This window comes from Periophthalmus magnuspinnatus, chromosome 2 (genome assembly GCF_009829125.3).
Source record: "Periophthalmus magnuspinnatus isolate fPerMag1 chromosome 2, fPerMag1.2.pri, whole genome shotgun sequence".
NCBI classification, from domain to species: Eukaryota; Metazoa; Chordata; class Actinopteri; order Gobiiformes; family Gobiidae; genus Periophthalmus; species Periophthalmus magnuspinnatus.
Window position 1 is genome coordinate 10,592,645 of NC_047127.1, and position 22,917 is coordinate 10,615,561.

The 22,917-nt window shown below is 37.5% G+C and overlaps 2 protein-coding genes across 2 annotated transcripts; one reads left to right on the forward strand and one right to left on the reverse strand.

The window, feature by feature from the left end:
- Positions 1 to 1,398: 1,398 nt before the first annotated feature.
- LOC117383487 (protein jagunal homolog 1-B) lies at positions 1,399 to 7,534 on the forward strand. The gene is made up of 4 exons (XM_033980676.2): positions 1,399 to 1,541; positions 2,613 to 2,710; positions 3,752 to 3,824; positions 5,114 to 7,534. Exons 2-4 carry the CDS (start codon positions 2,622 to 2,624, stop codon positions 5,501 to 5,503), a joined length of 552 nt encoding a protein of 183 aa, XP_033836567.1. The 5' UTR covers positions 1,399 to 1,541; positions 2,613 to 2,621; the 3' UTR covers positions 5,504 to 7,534.
- On the reverse strand, positions 7,520 to 21,399 carry nfkbiz (nuclear factor of kappa light polypeptide gene enhancer in B-cells inhibitor, zeta). Its single transcript, XM_033980665.2, has 12 exons — positions 21,326 to 21,399; positions 18,248 to 18,433; positions 15,689 to 15,768; positions 14,592 to 14,699; positions 13,678 to 14,072; positions 13,258 to 13,363; positions 12,989 to 13,135; positions 11,528 to 11,591; positions 10,479 to 10,654; positions 9,970 to 10,080; positions 9,577 to 9,744; positions 7,520 to 8,401 (listed from the first exon to the last, which is right to left on the reverse strand). The coding sequence occupies exons 2-12, from the start codon at positions 18,321 to 18,323 to the stop codon at positions 8,363 to 8,365; spliced, it is 1,470 nt and encodes a 489-aa protein (XP_033836556.2). The 5' UTR covers positions 18,324 to 18,433; positions 21,326 to 21,399; the 3' UTR covers positions 7,520 to 8,362.
- Positions 21,400 to 22,917: the final 1,518 nt, after the last annotated feature.

Below are 22,917 nucleotides of genomic sequence, written 5' to 3' on the forward strand. Positions count from 1 at the left end.
CTGTTCATTAAAATACTTCTTTATTTTACCATTTTTCCATGTGTTTTTTGTTACAACACAGCTTGTATAGGGTCAGTGAGGTAACACCTTGTTGCATGTCTGTTTAGGAGGCGAATGGCACCAAAATTAAAAAAAAGAAAAAACAACAACTTGTATTTATAATTTAAAAAGGTCCAAAGTGAAATTTTAAACAGAAAAATACATTATATATTATATATAAAAAAATATATATATTATATATTGAATACAATATGTAATATTTTTGTAAATCTGCAATTCCATCTCAGACACTCTAGTTAACCTTTAAAAACTATATAAGTTTTCATTTATTTTGAATTATAATTTTTTATCAATGTTTTCTATGGGAGCAGGAATGGATCAGTTTATCCCTCCACGCCAAGTTTAACTTAAGTCATAAACATAATAAACATAGTAATAAATTACAAACTGACCTAGAGAAAACAGCTTTAAAAAAAAAAAAAAGAAATTAAAATTAGAAGATTTTCTCCCCCAAAAAAGTACCTATTTTGTTTCCAATTTAAAAAATAAAATGTATGCTTTAATTTCTAATGCAGTGGTTCTTAACGTGGGTTCGATCGAACCCTAGGGGTTCGGTGAGTCAGTCTCAGGGGTTTGGCGAAGGTCAAGACACACACTCATCTGATTTGCGGCCTGCAAGCGTCTCCAGACTCTGGTCGTGTCCCAATTCAACAAATGCACCCTTTGATGTGTCTATCGAAGTACCCGCCCGACTTAAATGAGGCGTTCGAATGGCATAAAAACATAAAACAACATAAAAATGAGAAAAGCAACAGACTTTGCTGTGAAAATGACATAAGAGTGACCTGAAGCCATCCATTTCTGACCTGGCCTCTCAAAAGGCAACAGCAGAAGTCACACTGATTTGCAGTAAATATTCATTATTATTCTAGCCTGATGGAAATTAGGTGATGGGTGTGTATTAAAATGTTAAAAAGAATAAATAGCATAAATACAATAAGTTCATTATTGGAATACATAAGGTAAAAAATTTAAATAATTTCAGTGTGGTAGTATTAAAAAAGGTCATGTCTTTGTGAAAAGGTATGTATGTAATTTGTTGTGAGTTCATGCATTGTATTGGTTTTATTCTTTGAACACAGTGATGTTAATGCACGGTTCATTTTGTGCACCAGTAAAACATACATATGGCTTGAATTTGAAAAAAATTATATTTTATTTTTCAATACAGAAGAGTTCGGTGAATGTGCATATGAAACCGGTGGGGTTCAGTACCTCCAACAAGGTTAAGAACCACTGTTCTAATGGCTCATGCGAATAAAATAGTTTAGTCTTGGGCTGCGCTGTTTTCCTCTCGGGCAGAGGCGGCGCTATAAGTAATAGCACCATCACACTGACACACGAGGAAGAGGCTGACCAATGACAAGGCGCCACGTCATCTTCCCCTGCAGTAATGGCGGCCTCCTTTTAGCACTGCGCTGCCACATCTGTTACCATTTGTTTTCATCTGTTTAACACCGCACACACAGCGACTGGACCAAGTAAGTGCGATTTTCTGTTCGTATTATGTTTGAACAGGTGTCTCTTTATCCTTTTAAGCCAATAGATGGAGAGATTTACCCCAGGTGAGCCAACACACCCCGCGATTTGTCCGATCTGCCCGGAGTGGATAATACACGGAGGCAATAAGGATTCTGTTCACGGTTCATTCATAGTGGTTCTAAAGAAACTAAACTGGTTCAAAAACTGTCTCTAAAATGTATTTTAAGTTATAGTAAAGTACACTAATTAACATTTCAATTTAGTGAAAAATAATAACAAAATGTATTTAATTTGTTATATGATTGTGTAAACATACAGCCATATTTTTTAGCCTAGATGCTGTTAATTTATTCATTTATTAAATTATTTATTTATTTAGAGTCAGTACAAATAGTTAAAGTACAAATCTGATCATCTACACTGAGGACAAACTGGGGTTGCCACTGCTGAGAAGAACAAATTATTGGTGCTAAATATTGGCAAGTGTTTTAATATTGGGGTGATACAGATCTCTGGGGAAACCCTGATTTAAATCATTTTAAAGATCCAGAAATTGCATAACAATCCGATTTTGGTGCAAAAGAAATTCACTTCTGTCAATTGGACAAAAGTTTTAAGATTGAAAAAGACCTTTCCCTGCTCATCCAAATGACTTCTGCAGTTTTGTTACAGGTGGGACACTGCCTAATACTTTATATGGGATTAGGAAGAGATCAGATTTTGGTGTGATGTGCATGTTCACATGGCCACTGTCAATATTTCAGATGGAGAGCATGGCTTGTATGACTCAAGGGAGGCAAGGTTTTAGAATCCAGTATCAATGAAAGATCAATCCACAAATGTTGGACCTGATTATTATTTGCTAGAGATTGTGTCCACAAATGTATCATTATCTCAGTGACTTTTCAGATGTGAATTTTTCCTTTGTGATTTAATAATGGCACCAATTCTTGTCTTTACAGTGAAATACACTGAACTTTGTGTCAGTTTTTGTTTCATTTTCCCCCCCAGTAATTACAGAGATATAAACCATGTGGTGTGTTTTTTTAATATAATACATTTTCTTTCAGATCAGCACCATGGCTTCTCGAGCAGGGCCCAGAGCCTCGGGGACAGACGGCAGTGACTTTGAGCATCGTGAGCGCGTTGCCTCTCATTACCAGATGAGGTATATGCTTTATACAGTAGTTTATACTTGGAAATTTACATGTACTAGGGTTGTCAAAAGTATTCATGCGCAGATATTAGGCCTGCATGATTTTGGGGGGGGAATCTATTTGCAAATGACCAAGTATTGAGATTGCGATTAATGTTAAAAAGTAGAATTGAGAGCCCCATGCTTTTCAGAACACATTTATAGAGTTCTAAACTACAGCTGCAACAAGATTGTTCTGTAAATGACGGGATATTTTTTGTTGCTTTTTATTTATTTAAGCAAGAACATCAAACTGAGATTACTATTTTTTTTTTGGCCTGGTCAAGGCAGCAGAACAGACCAAACAGTACATCAGCATACATTTAGACAATCACAAGAATTTATTAGCTAAAACAATTACAAGCCATAGATCTCATTTCCAAACAGTTATGCATTCATTTAAACTGATCCATTAGAACCATGCTTTATAGTTTATAGTTTACATTCTTTTTGTAAATTATCCCTGGATGTGGGTATATGGGATGGGACAGTAAACAATAATATCGTTTATCGTGATAAAAAGTGTAGACATTAATCGTTTGTGGGGCATTTTATGTAAGTGTGAGAATTGCCCACAAAGACGATCGATATTGTGTCACCAAATTGTGCGGAATAAAGCTACTTCACAAAATAGATGGCATCATGAGGAAAGAACATTATGTGGAAATACTGAAGCAACATCTCATAATCAGCCAGGAAGTTAAAGCTTGAGTGTAAATAGGTCTTCCAAATTCCACAATGTAACCAGTTTAGCTGTACACTTCGGGTCAAAGTGGCTTAAACATTCAACTCATGTCAAAAAAAAAAAAAAAAAAAAAAAGTGCTTGTAATTAGTATTGAGTATCTTTACTTTGGTATCGAAATTGAGTTTGAAATTTGAGTATCATGACAACACTAATATTTACATATTTAAGAGTAAGATGAAAATATTAAAAGGCCTAAATGTATGTGGAAAAAATAATTACTGTACATAAAATGAAAATCTGTCTTTCTTTGCTCATTCTTTTTCTACAGCGTGGCTCTGAAGTCTGAAATCCGAAAACTCAACATTGTTCATTTGCTCCTCTGGATTCTAATGGCCGCTCAGGTAAACAGAATAGAGTTTTTTTAATAATCTGTGCTGACACTGAGCCAGTTTTTGTTTCATGTGGATAGGCCCAGTAATTAGAGATATTAATCTGGCAATTTGGCAGTAAAGACAATTTCTACCATAGAATTCTTGGATCATATTCGATCAGTTGGATCAGACAGACACCATCAAATTCTGTTTTTAAGCTCTGGACTCTTTATCGTTCCATGTTTGGTGTTTATGTTTATACTTTGTACATTTTAGATACATAAAGTATGCATTCATTCATAGTTTTGATGCCTTCAGTAAATAGTCATGCAATTAAAGTGGAAAAAAACATTAAAGAGGGGGTATTGTGCTTCTCTGGGTTATTAACCACTACCACATAACATATTTTTATATTTAATAAAAGTTACCTTTTATTGTTTTTAAAATGCTATATTTGCAGTTAACAACAAATTAAAATGTGTAATTAGTTTCACTTTTGTGTTTGATGCTATGAGTTCCCCTCCCATTGCTCTCTGCGCTAAGTCACTCCCCCTTCAGTGTAACATCTCTGGATCTCTCCTAAAGTATAGCCTACCATTTCATGGAATGCACAAGAATGCTCCAAAAGTTTAATTTAATGTTTAAAAAATTAATTGTTGACACTTTTTAGTGACCTCTATGGAATGTGAGACATAGGTACTGTCGTAGGCCTATAATATTTATCATGGTGACTTGGGTCATGAAACCTGGGGGATTGTATTCGCCATAACATAGAAAAAAAGTCAATTGGAGCAACATCATATTCTTTGGACTGTGGGAACATAAACATCCACTATTTCATATTAGACTTTCCAAATGTATATCCAGAGACTGAAACTGACTGAAACATTATATAGGTCACTCCAATCGAAAAAGTCAATTACACCATAGTTGTATTATGCATGAGTTTGCTGGTTCAAAGCTATGGACCCCACCAGTATAATGTAACTAGGGCTCTATGGATCTTGTATGCAAAGTGCCAAGTGATTGAAAAGTGACACAAATATTATTGGGAGAATGTGATGCCGTGGCGGTGCAGGAGCAGTGCAGGAGTGATGCAGGGCAGATAGTGGCCAGGGCGCCTGTCAGGAAGGGAGAAAGATTACTGAAACCTGCACAGATGATGTATAAAACCAGTTCAGGCATGTGTTTGATGAGGAAACAACATTATAAGATGGCAGAAAGCTCCAAAAGGTTGATTTAGCATCATATCACCTCTTTAAATGAAAAAGTGTGGTTGTCTAGTAGTATAATCATATTTCTACCCTCTTTGTCCCCAGGTCACCGTGTCCCAGCTCGGCCTGGTTTCTCACAAAGTGGTGGCGTCTCCATACCAGTGGGAGTACCCGTACCTCTTAAGTCTGGTGCCCACCGTCTTCAGCTTCATGGCGCTGCCCCGGAACAACATCAGCTACCTGGTGGTGTCCATGATCAGCGCCGGGCTGTTCTGCGTAGCTCCCCTCCTTTACGGCTCCATGGAGATGTTCCCCGTGGCGCAGCAGCTGTACCGGCATGGGAAGGCCTACCGCTTCATCTTCGGCTTCTCCGCGGTGTCCGTTATGTACCTGGTCATCGTCATAGCAGTACAAGTACACGGCTGGCAGATCTACTACAGTAAGAAGCTGCTGGACCAGTGGTTCACCAGCACTCAGGACAAGAAGAGGAAATAGGGCTGTACTTTTATTTGATATGCTTGTATTTTTGAAGTTCCCATTTTGCGCTATTTTCTGATCCATGTTATAATGTTTCCTTATCACAAATATACCCTGTGTTTTACCTTGTGATGTCATGGTGATACAGGAAGTGCTCCACTGTGTTTTTAAACTCCGTACACCTTCATTAGAATCATTTGGATAATTTCAGTCCTAGAATTGCCCATCTCTACTGAACTAAAGGTAAAACGTAGCTGTTAACTTGAAAACTAGAGCTACATGACATCACAAGGTGGAACAGAGCTTTTAAACATGTTTTTGGTCGCCATGGGATCAATAGTTCACGTTTTCCAATTGTGTCTGCATTTGTCTACATTAAAAATTATGCCTGTTTCCAATGTGCTCCCTCTGCTGTTGACAACAAGAATGAATAATGGCAAAGTAAGTACATGAAGGTCTTATCCCCCATGAATACTTTGCTAATAGAGCCATGCGTTTGTTGCGTTCACAATTTCACTGTAAAACGAGTTCGTGGTGGAGCTTCGAAGTCCACTCTTGTTTCAGAAGTACTAACCAGCTACATGGTAATCAATTTCCATAACACGACTGTTTTAAGCCCAAAAAACACATTTAAAAAGCAAGATTTGGCTAAATGTTTTAATAACTTTGCGGTTTATAAAGTTTCAAGTTGTTTTTTTTATAGGTCTTGTGGTCAATAGTTACCACAGCGCTGATTAACCCCGAGCAAGCTTTCTGGAAAGTCAATGAGGAAAAATGAGTGAATGAGTGAAATTGACTTCCCGAACCAGGGTCGGGGGGGGTCCCTGTTGAGCTCCGTCAGTTATGGGCTTACAAACAGCACACACGAAGATTTATCTATGACGCAACAAAACAGGCAACATGCAAACTGAGCATTTTTGGGGCAAGATGACTTTGGATTCATGAATTAATGAAACGAGTGTGAATGAAACAAAATCCTACTCCAGGTATGTTTTTGACAAGGGGCCAATATAACATGGTTAAAAGGTTAAAAAAAAAAGTCAATTAATTTTGCATAATGTGTTCTTTAAAGGTGTAATATGGAACTTTGATGGTGGAGGGCACACCACCTACTTGTCTCCATAGAGATGTCATTGCTTTGCCTGGAATTTTCCACAATATTTATCCAATTACAACCATTTTTTATTGTGAAAAAACACCTTGAAAAACTGGGTTGACTCTCCACAGATCTGAAGAGTCAAGCACATTACATGGAGACAAACAGGTGACTGACCTTCCACCAGAAAAGTTGCACAATGTAGCTTTAAGATCGAGTCCTACACGTTCAATATTTTATTCATTTTCTTTTTGTAATTGAAGTTTATAATTTATGATGCTGGTGAAAAGGGTTGGCAGGAATAACGGTCGGACAAATATTACATAATGAATAATATTGCAGTGGATGTTTTGGATTTACAGAATTGAATTATCTGTAATAAAAGGCCACAAAATTAAAAAACTTGTAACTTTTAAAATAAGGCTGATATTAAAATCTGAACAGTCATGTATATGTTTTGGCATATTTCTGATGAATTCTTTTAAAGCTACTATCTGTATGCTTATTTAGTGGAAAAAAATCTAATGGAATCTATAAAAGAAAAGAAACTATACGTAACATGAACTGAAGTCTGTCTCCAGATACGAGGTAAACATGTTCAAATCAAATATAGTTTTTACTGATAATAACTGTAATGTTAATTTATACTGAGAATGAGAAAAACTTGTACGTTTCTCTATCTGCAGGTTAAAACTCTGGAAACCAAGGGTCAAATGTGATTGTACTTGTTAATTATTATTATTTAGTTTACTGTAAGAGTGCAGGCTACATACAGTTCTTGTTGACATTTTGACATTCATTTATCAGTTTCCCCGGCCCCTCTTCATTATTTATCACAAAACAGTCAGTAGTGTTTTTACTGTAAACCTTCTGTAGGCCTCAATGCAATAAACACAATCAGAGCACTGTATTGTCAACAAAGAGTTAATAAACAGAGACAACATTTGAACAGCAAGTTTTATTTCTTTTTTTTTTGGTCACTCACACAATAATATAAATCTTTGCTTGATTAAAACATAGTAACAATTTCATGGACTAATATTAAGTAAGTTAATCACTAAAATAACTGATATGTTCATAGACAATAAAAACTAAACCTTAATGAATGAAAGAACAAGTGGAGACTAGATCCAAATTGCACTTTTCAATCACAATAGTCCTCAAGTAGAGTAATGTTACTTCAAAATAATATTACTAATGAGTAGAAGTATCGAGTGGTGTTCCAAGAAATTACTAAAAAGTACTACTCAAATCAGAGTAACTTAGACAGTAACTGTTTGGTGACATCTGATTTATAATTTTAATTTAATGTAAATAGAAAGACAAAACATTAAATAATGCACAAAATCTGCTATTTTCAAATAAATCATATCTGAAGGGTCGGTGCAAGAAACACAAATGTTTAAATCATTTTATATTGTAAACATAAAGGAATCAAAGCTTTTACTCAGATAAGAGTACTGGTACTTCAATAAAAATATTACTCAAGTAGGTGTAAAAATATGCTGCTTGAAAAGTACTATTTCTTGTACTCAAGTAAATGTAAATTTAAACAAAATCTGTTGCTGATTAAAGATTTAGTCAAGTACATTAGCAAACTGTCAAAATAAACACTGTTATGCCCAACCAAAACCTCCACCAAAAAATACCCTAAATACTAAACACCCCACCCCGAGCCCCAAACCTACATTACACAGTAATGAACGTATGTTTCACAGAAACAACAGCGTCTGCCCTGGGAGCAGAAGTGAGCTGGACCGTCTAACTGACAGTGGTCTGAGTTACATCTGGAGATACTTCCCCCGGAGCACCTGCCGCACCTGTCGACACAAGACAGGTCAGGACAGACACAGGAGCAAAGTTCTCACAATCCAAAACTTTTTCCTGTTACTTATAAATGAAATAAATCATGACTGTCAACAAGCCTCATCAATAAAAGATATTTATAAAGATTTATAAATACACAGTTAGGTGAGCTACCCCTCCTCAATAGTATCTACACATACTTCCTGAAATAAATGTCTTTTGTATTTGTTTTGCTCTTTATTTTATTTATTTTTTGTTACTAGTTGCTCTTTACATCTTATTATTATTATTATTATTAAATCTGTCAACTGAACAAAAGTCATAGTTATCAGTCCTACAACTTTTTCTCCAGGTTTTAGATTTTAGATTTTTCTTTTACTATGTCTCATACCTGGACGACTGAGGGATTACACAGACATTCTCAGTTAAACATCTACATATCCATGGAAAAAAGTTATGCCACCAGATTACAATCTACCATTTAAAATATCAGAGTTTCAGGCACAAACTGGTCTTCAATATAATCATTTAACATTTTATCTTTAGTAATACACCACCAGTCAAACATTTGGACACACCCTCTAATTCAGTGTTTTTTTTCTTAATCTACAAACAGAAGACATCAAATATATGATACAAGATATATGGATTTATGTAGTAAAGGAAAAGAGTTAAATAACTCAACTCATACACTTCAACAAAATATATATTTTTTAAAATATTTATATTCAAATCCTCAAAATATAGACCCTTTGCTTTGTCGACAGTCTCTCAAATGGGCTCTTAATAAAATGGTTTTCACTTCACACTGTGCCACTGTGTTTTTAAAAATAAAAATAAATAAATAAAAAACAAACAATAAATAATAAATTAAATACAAATTTAATACAAAATTTTAAAAAATAAGGTAAAGACTATTTTTAAAAATCTAGACTAAAACAAATTTAGAGTTATTTTGATTTATTATTTTATACAGTTATTATTTTGAATTATTTAGTTATTTTTGTTTGCTACATTACTTAATTGTCATTCATAGTTTTGATGCAAATAATTATGGAAACACGTTTTGTTTTTTTTAAAGGAAGAAAAACTGCGCAAACTTTTGACTGGTTGTGTATTTCACTCCTCTCACTGAAGCAGAGACAGAGAGACAGCGTGTGGTCTGTGTTGTGTGTTGTGCGCTCTGTACCCTCTCGGCAGCGCCCCCTTCAGGCAGCAGCTGGTAGGGGAACTCGTTCTCAATGTTGCGGGCTCCTGGATCTGCTCCACTCCTCATGAGCATCTTCACTGCCTCCAGTTGAGCCTTAGAGTCCTGCAGAGCGCAGACGATGTGCAGGGCCGTGTTCCCGCTGTACGTCTGGACAGAGCAGATATTCAGATGTACGCGCAAAACAGGCAACTTCATTAGATTTAAGATTAAGCTGAAATATCGTTCTTATTTTACCCTAAATTTCAAACTTTTCTCAACAAACTGCCAGTTGTCTGATGTAAAACTACCCTGTCCCACCACACAGTCATTATCAGAAGAGCATGTATAGACTTCAGCGCAGTATATATAGTACAATAGTATATATGGTAGTACCTGCAGGTTGACCACAGTGGGGGTGGAGGGGTGGCTCAGGAGCAGAGACAGGAGATCTGTGTTGGCCTCCTCAGCGGCCATGTGAACACTGGTGCGACCACTTTTTTCATCCTGACGGGAAGAAAGAACAGTACTTTTACTCTGTACGCTTACACTTTATGCCACTATTTACAGTACTGCATTATGTAATAAACTGGTATCGAACCTAGATACACATTTGAGCTGGTATTGATACTAAAAAGCTACATTCACAGGACAGAAATGAACCTTTTCTGAATGATCTTGAGCTGTATCAGAACAAGTATAAGACACATAGACTAGTGCACCGCTATGGAACCTACTGGACAACTGAGGGATTACACAGATATAAGGCCACATGGGAATATACAAGAAAGTACTACCGTTTAATGTTGGAAATCACATGCTATTGTCTAAAAAAATTGTGTTTTTTATCATCAATATGTTTTTAAGTTGTCTGCTAAAATGGTAGTACAGGGTGTAATGCCGACCTTTGCCACAATGGAGGCGCCGTTCTCCAGCAGAGCCTTGATGCACTTGTATAACTTCTCTCCCGTCTTCAGTAGATGGCGTCTCTCTTTACATGAGCCCGTGGCCCGCCTCAAACCCCTTAACTCCCTGAGCACGGCATTATGGGACAGAACCGCCATATGGAGCGACGTCAGACCTGCAGGAACAAGCAGGAACGATAGAAGTAGTAGTATTAGTAGTAGTAGTGCAGTAGAGTATATTGAATTTCCCTTGGGATGAATAAATTATCTAGTAGTAGTAATAAAGTATCTATCTAACTCTGTAGTAGTTGTAGTAGATGTAGTAGTAGTAGTGCAGTAGAGTTTATTGAAATTCTCTTGGGATGAATAAAGTATTTAGTAATAGTAATAAAATATCTATCTAACTCAGTAGTAGTTTTAGTAGATGTATTAGATGTAGTAGTAGTAATTGTTAGAGTAAAAGTAATAATAGCTGTAGTAGGTGTAGTAGTAGTTGATGTAGTAGTAGTAGTAATAGTAGTTGTAGTAATATAGTACTAATAATAGTGGTAGTTGTAGTAGAAGTAATAATTGTCAGAGTAAAAGTAATAATAGTTGTAGTAGATGTAGTTGTAGTAGTAGTAGTAATATAGTACTAATAATAGTAGTAGTAGTAGTATTAATAATAGTGGTAGAAGTAGTAGTAGTAATAATTGTCAGAGTAAAAGTAATAATAGTTGTAGTAGATGTAGATGTAGTAGTAGTAGTTGTTGTTGTTGTAGTAATAGTAGTAGTAGTAGTAATATTAATAATAGTGGTAGTAGTAGTAGTAGTAGTAATGGTAGTAGTAGTAGCTGTAGTAGTACACGCTGTACTTGGGTACATTTTAGCCATGTAACTTTACTTTTACTTGAGTACATATATTCAGTATTCTTTTCACCAGTGGTAGTAGTAGTAGTACAGTAGTAGTAGTAGTAGTAGTAGTAGTAGTAGTAGTAGTAGTAGTAGTAGTAATAGTAGTCATTCCCATTACAGTGTACTAGAAATATAAGAGGACAGGATGCACGTACTATCATAGTTGACCATGTCCACATCCACTTCTTTGCCCAGAGTTTTGAGTGTGTTGAGCATGGCCTGAGACGAGTACAGAGGACACAGTTAAACTACAGACTAGAGTATTCTGTCATTACACTGTGGGGCATATTCACCAGTTATTCAGTTACTAATACTAGAGAAATATTGCTGAAGCCTTCTGTGATGTGTATAACAGCAGATTAGTAACAGAAGTATAACTGCTTTAAAGACTAGGCTAAATACATTGTAAAAAGTGACAGTTTAAACCTTAAAGGACTCGCTCTGATCTGAATCAACTGGATTTCAGCACTGAAACTGGCAACACAAACTCAGGTCATGTCAATTTGATTTGAACATGTTGACCTCAGATATGGGGACACAGATAAGTCACGTTTATGAAATCTGAACTACAAATTCTCCATAGGTTGGTTTCATTAGAGTAGAAACTATATCCCTCAGCTTTTATATAACATGGAGTAATTGTACTGACCTATTGTAAAAAGCCTGAATAATGTGAAGAATAGGATCTTTACACAATCTGGGCTGTTTTTTGTCTGCACTGTAAAACCAGGATCAGACCATAAACACTGGGAGAAATCCTACACCACTTACAGAGCAGAACAATACTCAGCGATGGACTATCTGCTTGTGAAATCATGTACTTATTACATGTACTTATTACATATGTACATGTGGTCATAGTTTTGAATGGAACTTCCCATTTAAAGGAACTGTATGTAAACATTTTATTTAGAGGTCCTATGTTATGCAAAACTGACTCCTGTGAGCTTTAAGTCATGTTAGAATGTCCTCAAAAATATAACCACAGTTGTGTTTTGTTTCATTCACACAGAATTGCAGGATTTGTGTGTTAAACATGTATCAATGGAACAAAACACAACTCCAGGTTTGTTTTTGATGAGAAGACAACATTGTAACAGGGTTGCCAGTTCCAAAGCTGAAGTCCAGTTGGTTTAAACCTAGAAGGACTCTGTCTGGTCTGAATGGTCACTACCTAAACCTCAGCACCTGCAGCCAAACATGAATCAGTGCTAGTGCAGCTTCTGCAGCTCAGTGAGTGAATTCAAAATAACAGTTATGAATCTAACTATGGTTCTATGAATCCTGGTGGGATGAAGGGAATCCTGGTCTGTCCATATACTGAGAATATAAAACTTGAATGTAACAGGGTGTGCCCCACAGGGAGAAGAGCTGGAGAGCAGTCTATGGCCCAAAAGGAGAGCAGTCTATGGCCCAAGGGGAGAGGAACCTATGGCCCATGGGAAAAGGAGCCAGAGAGGAACCTACGACCCACAGGGAGAAGAGCCTGGCCACATTTACATTTCAAATTTTCCTCTATATCCTGATTAAGGCATGGACAACTTCAGTTGTGATTGTAGTATATTTTTATAAACTGTAAGAGTGCAGGATACATACAGTTCCTTTAAGAGTCTTACCACAAGGCTTTCAACATGGCCCTTCTCCACACACACTTGCAGAGGAGAGCGCCCCCAGGTGTCCCTCCTGTACACCTGTGCCCCATGCTCCAGCAGATCAGACACTATCAGGGGTTGGTTTGTAGCAGCTGCTATGTGCAGTGCAGTCTACAGTAGAGAGTGAGAGAGAGAGGAGCAACATTCAAACACATAGAGGGTCATGACCCATGGTTTGACCAGCCCTCCCCAGGCCCCACCCCTGGCCCCAGGCCCCACCCCCACTCCCTCACCTGTCCGTTCCGCTCTGGAGTGTCCAGAGTGCCATTTGCAGACATGATAGCTGCAACAACATAAGTTAGGGGCCGTTTACCCTGGGCTACTGCAATGTGCAGGGGGCTGTGAGGATGAAAACAGAACACAGAACAATGTTAGGCATATTATTTATTATTATTAGTTATTTTAATTATGGATTACTATATAGTGCCTTTGAAGATAACCAAAGCAATTCACGTAGCATTATTCAGTTCCTTCTGATGCTGCCTAAAGGTTGAAATGCCGGCTGCCGATCTGCATGAATGGCCTCTCTGACCATAAACAGTCAGGCCTATAATGGGATTCAAACTACCTTTTCCATACATCTACACCTGTAAATTGGTTTCATCTGAGAAAATACCACAAAGCCATAAGTGATTTCTGAACATGTGTCTTACGTGTCTCCGTCTTGGTCCCTCATGTTGAGCACTTCTGGGGGCACAGCCTTGATTCTCTTGAACTGCTCTTGAATCTGCCAGTGGAACAGAGTGGAGCCCAGAGAAGCCCCTGCACCCAGCCCCACGGGACACGTCTGCCCAGAGGGGACCATGGGAGGGGATGGACAGACCTGCTCAGAGGGGACCATGGGTGGGGCTGGACAGACCTGCTCAGAGGACCAGACTGGACTGGCTTGCTCAGACTGGACCATGGGAGGGGTGGAGGAGGGAGCGGCGGAGAAGGAAAGGGGGGTATGAGGGTTAGGGTCCATGGGCTCCGGGCACAGGTCAGGTGGTCCCATTTGAACTTCAAACTCTGGCTTGTCTTGGGACAGATAGCTCCAAGTAGAATTTTCCTGAAACGTAAACAATAGACCATATTCACTTTTTTGTATTTGTTTAGATACTTTTAGAGACATACTGTTATTTCAGTAGGTTGGGGTCACGTGACATCACATCAGTTCTAGATAAAACTGAGCTGGACCTGAACAGGTTCTCAGACGGAATTTGCTGTGTCAGATTATAGATTTGTTGAGCTGGTTTATCGTTAATGTCTTTGTAGTTACTGGGCTTATCCATATGAAACAAAAACTGGCAAAAGTTCAACATCTTCTCTGGCAGTATAAGTAAACAAAAGTCAAATAATTTTTTCACAATAGCTTCAGAAAGTGGTGCCCTTCTTCAGCCCCAACGACGTGATTATTGTCAGTTAAAAGGACTTTAAGCCTTAAGATTAACATGACAACTTTGTGGAGCCAATCCCAAACAAATAATGAGACGGTTCAACATTTGTGGATTATAAGTTTGGAGATTGGAGATGTACTTTTACTTGAGTACAAATCAGCACTCTTTCTACCTCTTCTTTCAGAGCTTACATAGCAGTGAGTGGCGGCCATGTTGACTTCTGTGTCCACGTGCTGAGGAGCGTCTGGCGTCCCGCACTGTTCAAGCACCTGCCTCTTAAGGAAAATCTCATCCTCCACCTGAAATCAACAGAAAAGACATCAGAGAAGGTTTGTAAAGCGCCTACGACAGGTTGGATAACTCATTTTACTAAAACACAGTTAACATCATATTTAGAATTAAAAAACTTCAAACATTTTTTCTCAGTTTGGCAATTTTTTAGGTTTCAGATTTTTACTTCCTGGTTGGAAATCATGGGAAATCCATTACTGTCACCTAGCAACCATGTTCTACACTGGGCCAAAGCTCCTCTAATGTATGCAGAAATTATGATTTGACCAAAAAATATAAGAAAACACCTCTATTTTTTTGAAATAGTGTTTAAAATATTGAGAAAATAATTGTTTTTCTAGGGTGTTGTGATGAACTTTTGGAGCTGTGTGTTTTAGAACTCTCTACTTCCTGTAATTTTCAACATATTTTTCAACTTTTCCTCACAAACTGCTTCTTGATTGTTTTAAACTAAAATGTATATTTACAACAGGTATTATCCCACTAAATAGAGTCAAAATTTCATACACACTTTCAAACATGGGGATCACTGGCTCACATACTGACACAGGGTTTAGGTTTCTTCTGTAAACAAGAATGTGCTTCCTCATACAAGCTACAAATAGACTGGGTGATATAACCAAAATGAGAAAAAAAATGACTGCTCATGATTTTATTTTGTCTTATTAAAAACCAATAAAATGTCCGTCCTGAATGTAAACAAAACAATACTGACTTTAAAGCAGAACTATTCTACAAAATGGACTTCTCAGAGCTTGAAGTTGTTATTGTTATAGTTGTTTCCCTTCTCATTTACTCCACAAGTTGAGTTTCGAGTGATTCTTTCATTTTTGAGCTTTCTAACTCCAAGTCAGCCGAATTGTTTCTTTTATTAAGTTGTTTTAGATCAATATTACGATTTAAACTGTGCAAATTATAACAAAATGATCCACAGGTGTCATAGATTATAGCTATATAGTAAGCACAAGCACAGTATGTCTGCTTTAATCGTTACTACCATCTGGCGTCTGATCTTGAGCAGGTCCTTCACAGTTGTCCTTCTGTCCAGCACGGGCCACGGCTCGGAGAAAGGACAGTCTGTGAACATGAAGAGAGATACGGCAATGATATTTAGTGTTGGACAAAACCAGATATGTAATGATATGATAGAAAATGTTTGCTTTTCTGTCAACTCAAGAACATCGTCCATTTAAAGGTCCTATATTACACAAAATTGACTGTTGTAGTTGTATTTTTTAAGTTAATAGCTTTTTTTTTGCTTCAACGGAATGGGTTTGCTCAACAATACACTACAGTGACCTTCAGTTGTTGACTCTTTTTAATATTTTAGCTTTACCTTTTGTTTAGACTGTCACAGAAACGCTAGAATATTGTCTGATGGAGGAGTGAAGAAGTTTCAACGAGGCTAAAACAACTACTACAGGTTCAAAGTTTGCCAAGTCCAGGGCTGAAATTATTTAAATGATTCTAGTGAAGGTGAATGAAGTTTAAAAACACTGTGGAGCACTTCCTGTATTACCACATGACATCACAAGGAGTGGCCATTCATTCACTCAATGTTAGTTGTTTGTCTTTTGTCTTGAGCCGTACTTAGTTCTTCTGGGTTACTTGTCCATTGTATTACATCCTTATTACATTACATAACGCTGGTGCTAGTTCCTCTGTACTCATACAGTACTGAGTGATGCTTATCACTTTTCTACACAGCACAATCTTTAAATATTTGTAAATCTTCGTTGTTGCACTGGCTTTTAATAATAGACTGTATAAAGAATTGGACTAAGTGAGTGTGACGGCACCAATAGCGGTCAGCTCCCGTCAACTGAAGCTCATCGAGGTTATGGTCGAATTTGGATCCAGGCTCCATATTTGGAATTTCGACAGCGAGTATCATAGCAACCAAAGAGCCAATCTGGAGCGAAACTGTTAAAGGTAATGCCCCTTTCCGCCCGCACCACTGGTTTACAAGGGGTGGACGCTTAGCAACGCTGTCAATCAAACCTGTTGCTAACGCTAGAGGGAGGCAGCTGATTGTCTCTTAGCAAAATAAAAACCTCAGGATCATGTAGAGCGGGTTAATACAAACATTATAACACCAAAATGACGAGTCTGACAGCAGCAGTTACAGAGAGAGGGACCACGGTTTTCTTATGTAAAGTGATTTGGAGCCAGAGTCGAAAGCATAGCCCATGATCACTTCCTATTTGGACTGCGGCAGCTAGCAGGTTAGCTATGTCCATTTATATATACAGTCTATGCTTTTATCTCAAGCTGAGTGGAACATTTGCATCGTATTGTTTTATTGTGATTTTACATGTTTTATTTTATAGGACTGCACTTTATACCGAACCAGATCAAACCCGGGCCCTTCTTCATCTCTACAGTTGGCTGTTCTGCACATTTTCTTGACTCATGAACACGCCTGATGACTCAAACATTACACCCACAGCTTTCCCTTCCATTCTGACAGACTCCACAAGTTCAGGCTCATCTCCATTTAAACCAGATGTACTTTTATTGCTCCACTGCAGCGTTGTCCAAACCCGTGATGGAAAGCAAAAGTACTGCACAATTTTTAGGTACAGCAGATACTTTGTACTTTTACTTCACCACATTGAGAGCTAGTACCGCATCTCTACTTTCTACTCCACTACATTTTCGAACTGAACTCAGAGGAAAAAGTACTTTCTGTATGGTTTGAGGGATTATTTTTAAATAGGTCACGTTTATTTTGTCAGGAGAGGGATTCAAACCAACAACCTTTGGATCATTGTTCATGGTGCCATCCTGACTTTTGAGTTTTGAGCTCAAGTCGCGTTAGCAAAAGTATACAAATGTGTAGAAATGAGGAAACTAGAAATACTTTTTAATCAAAATCACATTTCACAGGTTAATGGTTACCAGAAATCTATGCAAAATACTTAAACGTGACCTCAAGAAGATGTTTAGGTGTGACACTTTTACTTGTTGTTCTTGTGTTTGTACTTTTATTTAAGTAAACATAACTGAAAGCTTCATCCTGCACTAGTCCAAACAACATCTCCACTTTTCCTGTTGATCCAGTCTTCAGTTTATATTGTCTCCTCGCATTCTGTTCTGTAACATTTTAACATTATCCATCACTGTCACTGTGTTTACTTTAGATACATTTATTGAAAAGATCATAAAACTTTGACTGATCTCTCTCAGTATTTTTCATACAGATGGATTTCAGTCTGTTCTCAACACCCTTCTTCGCACCTCGAGCCAGAACCAAACACCGCCGTCCAATCAGATTTGCTTATTTCAGTGATGCAGTTGAAACGAAGGAGCTCATTGGTCACGTGCCATTTTGAATAAAACCACATTTCTCTCACCCCAGGTTAATAGAGTTTGCTTTCCTCATTGATTCTGCAGAAATCCATTATATTTTTCTTTTTTTTTTCCACATAAGCAGCCATATTTGTTTTAATACGGGCGGACCATGCACTTCCTTATTGGCTAATCCACCTTTTGGTTTTGATAAACAAACCGATAGCATTAAAATATCTCTTAAATCTACGTCCTGCTGCTTTACCTGCAGTGTCCGGGCTCAGATTTCCCATAAACCCTGGCGGTTGTCTCCATTGGTGCTCCAGCGTGGCCAGCAGCATTCAGAAGGCTGGTGGAGTAGAGCGTAGGTGGAGGGCGGGGTAGGTGTAGCTAGCTCCTGTCTGCTTACAACCAAGAACAACCAAATCTCTTGTGCGTGTCCCAACAGGATCTGTGACACAAACAGGAACTAGGGTCACAAATAAGGAGAGGGGGAAGCGGCAGGAAGTACTTGCATAATGTACAGCACAGTTTTCATTTGCTTTTAACTGTTTTATTTCAGGTATGCAAAATGTGTAAATGATAACGGTTGTTGACGTGGTTTATGGTTGATATCTCTGTAGTGACTGTACCTACCCGCATGGAACACTAACTGGCACAAAGGTCAACCTCGTCTCCGTCGGTATAAATAAACAAAAGTCATTCATTTTTTCACATAAGCGTCAGAAAGTGCTGCCATTACTCAACCCCAAAGCCATGATTGTTGTCAGTTTAAAAGAGTGTAAGCCGTAAAATTAAAATAACAAGTTTGTGAAGCTAATCCCAAACAAATAATGAAATGGTCTGACTTTTGTGGATGTATTTGTGCGTATTTATGTTTGTTGTACAGTTTGTAAAGAGCCCCTCTCTGTTCAGACTCTGGATCATCTACTCATTTTGTAGGAATAAACTGTGTATTTTCATAGACTGTATATATAAATGGACATAGCTAACCTGCTAGCAGCCATGTTCTAAATAGGAATTGAGCAGTGGGTGCGCTTCTGGCTCCATCAACTCTGGCTCCAATTCACTTTCTATTGAAAATCTGTGTCCTCTCTCTATAACTGCTGCTGTCCAGGCGTGTCATTTTGGCTTTAAAATGTTCATCTTAACCTGCTCTACATGATCCTGGTGTTTTTATTTCTCTATTGTGTCCGTAACTCAGTATATCAACATTAATTACAGACAAATCATGCGCCTTAGCACTAGCAGCAGGTTTGATTGACAGCCTTTGCTAAACGCCCACTTTACCTTCAACCGCATTGCTCTAGATTAATCCTCTGGTTGTTATGATACTCGCGGTCGGAATTCCTAAAATGCAACTTGGCTCTAAAGTCGCTCCGATAACTGATAGTTTTGACAGGCTTCATTTGACCAGAGCTGAACTCTGTGGGTGACGTCACACTCACTTAGTCCACTTGTGTATACAGTCTATGGTACTTATTTAAAAAGTTATCAGTTGAATCTAGTGGGCTAGTACAGCAATATTGCAGTTTTATTTTAGACTTGGCTCATCCCTAAGTTAGAGTAGAATAGAATTAGAGGAGAGGAGAGTAACAGTAGAACACAATAGAGTTAGAATAGAGTTAGAGTGGAGTTAGAGTTAGAGTAGAGTTAGAGTGGAGTTAGAGTAGAGTAAAAAGAACAGAATAGAGTTAGAGTTAGAGCGGAGTTAGAGTGGAGTTAGAGTAGAGTAAAAAGAACAGAATAGAGTTAGAGTTAGAGCGGAGTTAGAGTGGAGTTAGAGTAGAGTAAAAAGAACAGAATAGAGTTAGAGTTAGAGCGGAGTTAGAGTGGAGTTAGAGTAGAGTAAAAGTAGAACAGAATAGAGTTAGAGTTAGAGCGGAGTTAGAGTGGAGTTAGAGTAGAGTAAAAAGAACAGAATAGAGTTAGAGTTAGAGCGGAGTTAGAGTGGAGTTAGAGTAGAGTAAAAGTAGAACAGAATAGAGTTAGAGTTAGAATTAGAGTGGAGTTAGAGTAGAGTTAGAGTAGAGCAACAGCAGAACAGGATAGAGTTAAAGTAGAGTTTGAGTAGAGTAACAGTAGAACAGAATAGAGTTAGAGTTAGAGTAGAGCAACAGCAGAACAGAATAGAGTTAAAGTAGAGTTAGAGTGGAGTTAGAGTAGAGTTAGAGAGGAGTAACAGTAGAACAGAACAGAGTTAAAGTAGAGTTTGAGTAGAGTAACAGTAGAACAGAGTTAGAGTGGAGTTAGAGTGGAGTTAGAGTAGAGTAACAGTAGAAAAGACTAGAGTTAGAGTTAGAGTAGAGTTAGAGTAGAGTAACAGTAGAACAGAACAGAGTTAGAGCAGAGTAGAGTAGAGTAACAAAAGAATAAAATAGAGTTAAAGTACAATAGAATAGAGTAGAATAGAGTTAGCGTAGTGTAGAGTAGAATACAGTTAGCGTAGAGTAGAGTAGAGTTAGCGTATAGTAGAGTCGAGTAGTCCAGTTTAAGACCTGGTTTAGATCTAGTAGTACTTGGAAGGTCAAAGGCAGTAATTTTGTGTTACTTGAAAAGGAGCATAGACTTCACCCAAATGGACACATAGAACTTAGGCCTGTCACGATAACACATTTTGAAGTCAGATATATCGCTGCTGTAAATACAGACGATAAACGATAATATTGAAACAAATTTATGCCGCTGACACAAAAACCCAAGAGCAAGTTTAAACCACAAAAACTTGCAGCAGAATGACTCATAGCAGCTATTAATTCAAACTTTTATGGCTTAAATTTTAATATATAGCAAAAAAAACCTACCAAAAATGTCCTCGTAGTGCAAAGAAAATGTACACATGATAAATACTGACCCCCAAAACACTGAATAAATTTAATAAATACATTGCATATACTGAACAATATGTCGATATAGTAATTATCATGACAGTACTACTAGAACTTGCTCTTGATAATGTGACGCAACATAGTACCACACAGCACTATACTACACAGACACAGTTGTTCAATCAAAGTACTGTACTCTGAATATTTGCAGTATATTATGGTGTGAAAATGTAACAGGATTAAAATCAGCTTATCACCGATTGGAGAAGGAAAAATCACACATGCATCACTTTTTCTCACTAAAACTGTGCAATCTGAAACTGAAATTGTACGATCAGGTAGTGCAATATAGTCTTTTGATTTTAGGAAAGTAGCTGTACTCTAAATACCCCCAAAAGAAAGGATTAAGGTTACTCAAAACTAGTATTCTGCATTACCAAACAAATACTGCAAATAAATCGTCAACCAACAAAGTAAAGGTACATTTGTGTTAGCATGTGTAATATGAAACTTACCCGCCTCGTCGCGCTCTGCTTCAGAATCCTGTACTTCACAAACGCCGTACACAGAAGTACGCAGGAGTACGCGGTATGAGGGAGCGCAGGTACTCCAGTAAAGCTGCCAAACCACTCCCATGTAACTGCTTCCTCTCCTGGGGCGGCCCCTTCTACAAGGAAACTGTCACATTTTTCATTTGGCTCATCATAACTGCTTGATCCATACACACTGTACATACAATTTAAACTTAGTCACATTTATTTTGGTGCATATTTTGACACAGAATCTTTGTGGGAACATGCAGTTTGACATAGCGTAGTTTTGACAAAGAAAGGCAGTGGAAAGGTGAGCGATACTGATAAAAAAATATACCTTTTTATTTTTAATTTCTAACAATAACAAGATCGTATTTTCCAAAAAATGTCAAAAATGTGTTCTTAAAGGTCCCATATTACACAAAACTGACTCTTGTTTCCTTTAAGCCATGTTATAATGTTGCCATCACTTCAAAACATACCTGGAGTTGTGTTTCGTTTTATTTACACATATTAAAGTAATCCTGAATTATTAGTCTGTCTGTATTCCCAAACCTCAAAATGCTCTGTTCCACCTAGTGATGTCATCAAGTGGTAGTTTTAAATTTTAGTTTCACCTTATATTCAGTTAAGATTGTCAATAGAAAGTCTCTAATATCTGCTGGAGTTTAAAAATGCATTGGAGCACTTCCTGTAATACCACTTGGTGACATCACAAGGTGGAACAGGGTGTTTTCTGTTTGAGAGAAGAACTCAGCCTAAAATATGCAGGGTTTGTGTGTTAAACATGTGTGAATGAAACGAAACACAACTCCAGGTATGTTTGGGATGTGGAAACAACATAGAACAACGATTAGAAAATAGTGTAATATAAGCCCCTCAATTGTTTTAGTTGAGATTAAATTACTGCACAAAAAGTGAAAGTACTGTAAACATAACCTTAAAGTACAGAAATACAACTTTGTTATTGTTATTACTCTGCTAATTCCTTTCTGTAATTCTAATCTTGCATTTTCAAAAACAAGTTTGTTCCATATCACCGCACCTCTATTCAGTGTCAAGTAGTTAAAGAAAAACAAAGAGAGCTAAAATGTCCAGAGAACTTTGTACCAGCCTGCACATGATCTAGAGCCACAGTTTAATAAATAACTCCATTATAAGGAAATCCTTATCTACACATTGACCCAGGTTCAGCCTTCACAAAGTCATGGAAACATAAAAAGACCTATATTACACTAATTTCTGATCTATGTTATAATGTTGTTTCCTCATCACAAACAGACCTGGAGTTGTGTTTTGTTTCATTCACACATGTTTAACGCACAAACCCTGCATATTTAGCCTCAGTTATTCTCTCAAATTGAAAAATCTTCAATCTGTTCCACCTTGTGATGTCACGTGGTAATACAGGAAGCGCTCCACTGTGTTTTTAAACTCCACAGATTCCTCTCAAACGTGTGTGAATGAAACAAAACACAACTCCATGCATGTTTTTGAGGCGGTAACAGCATTATAACATGACTTAAAGCTCACAAGAATCACTTTTGTGTAATATAGGACCTTTAAAGTTGGAC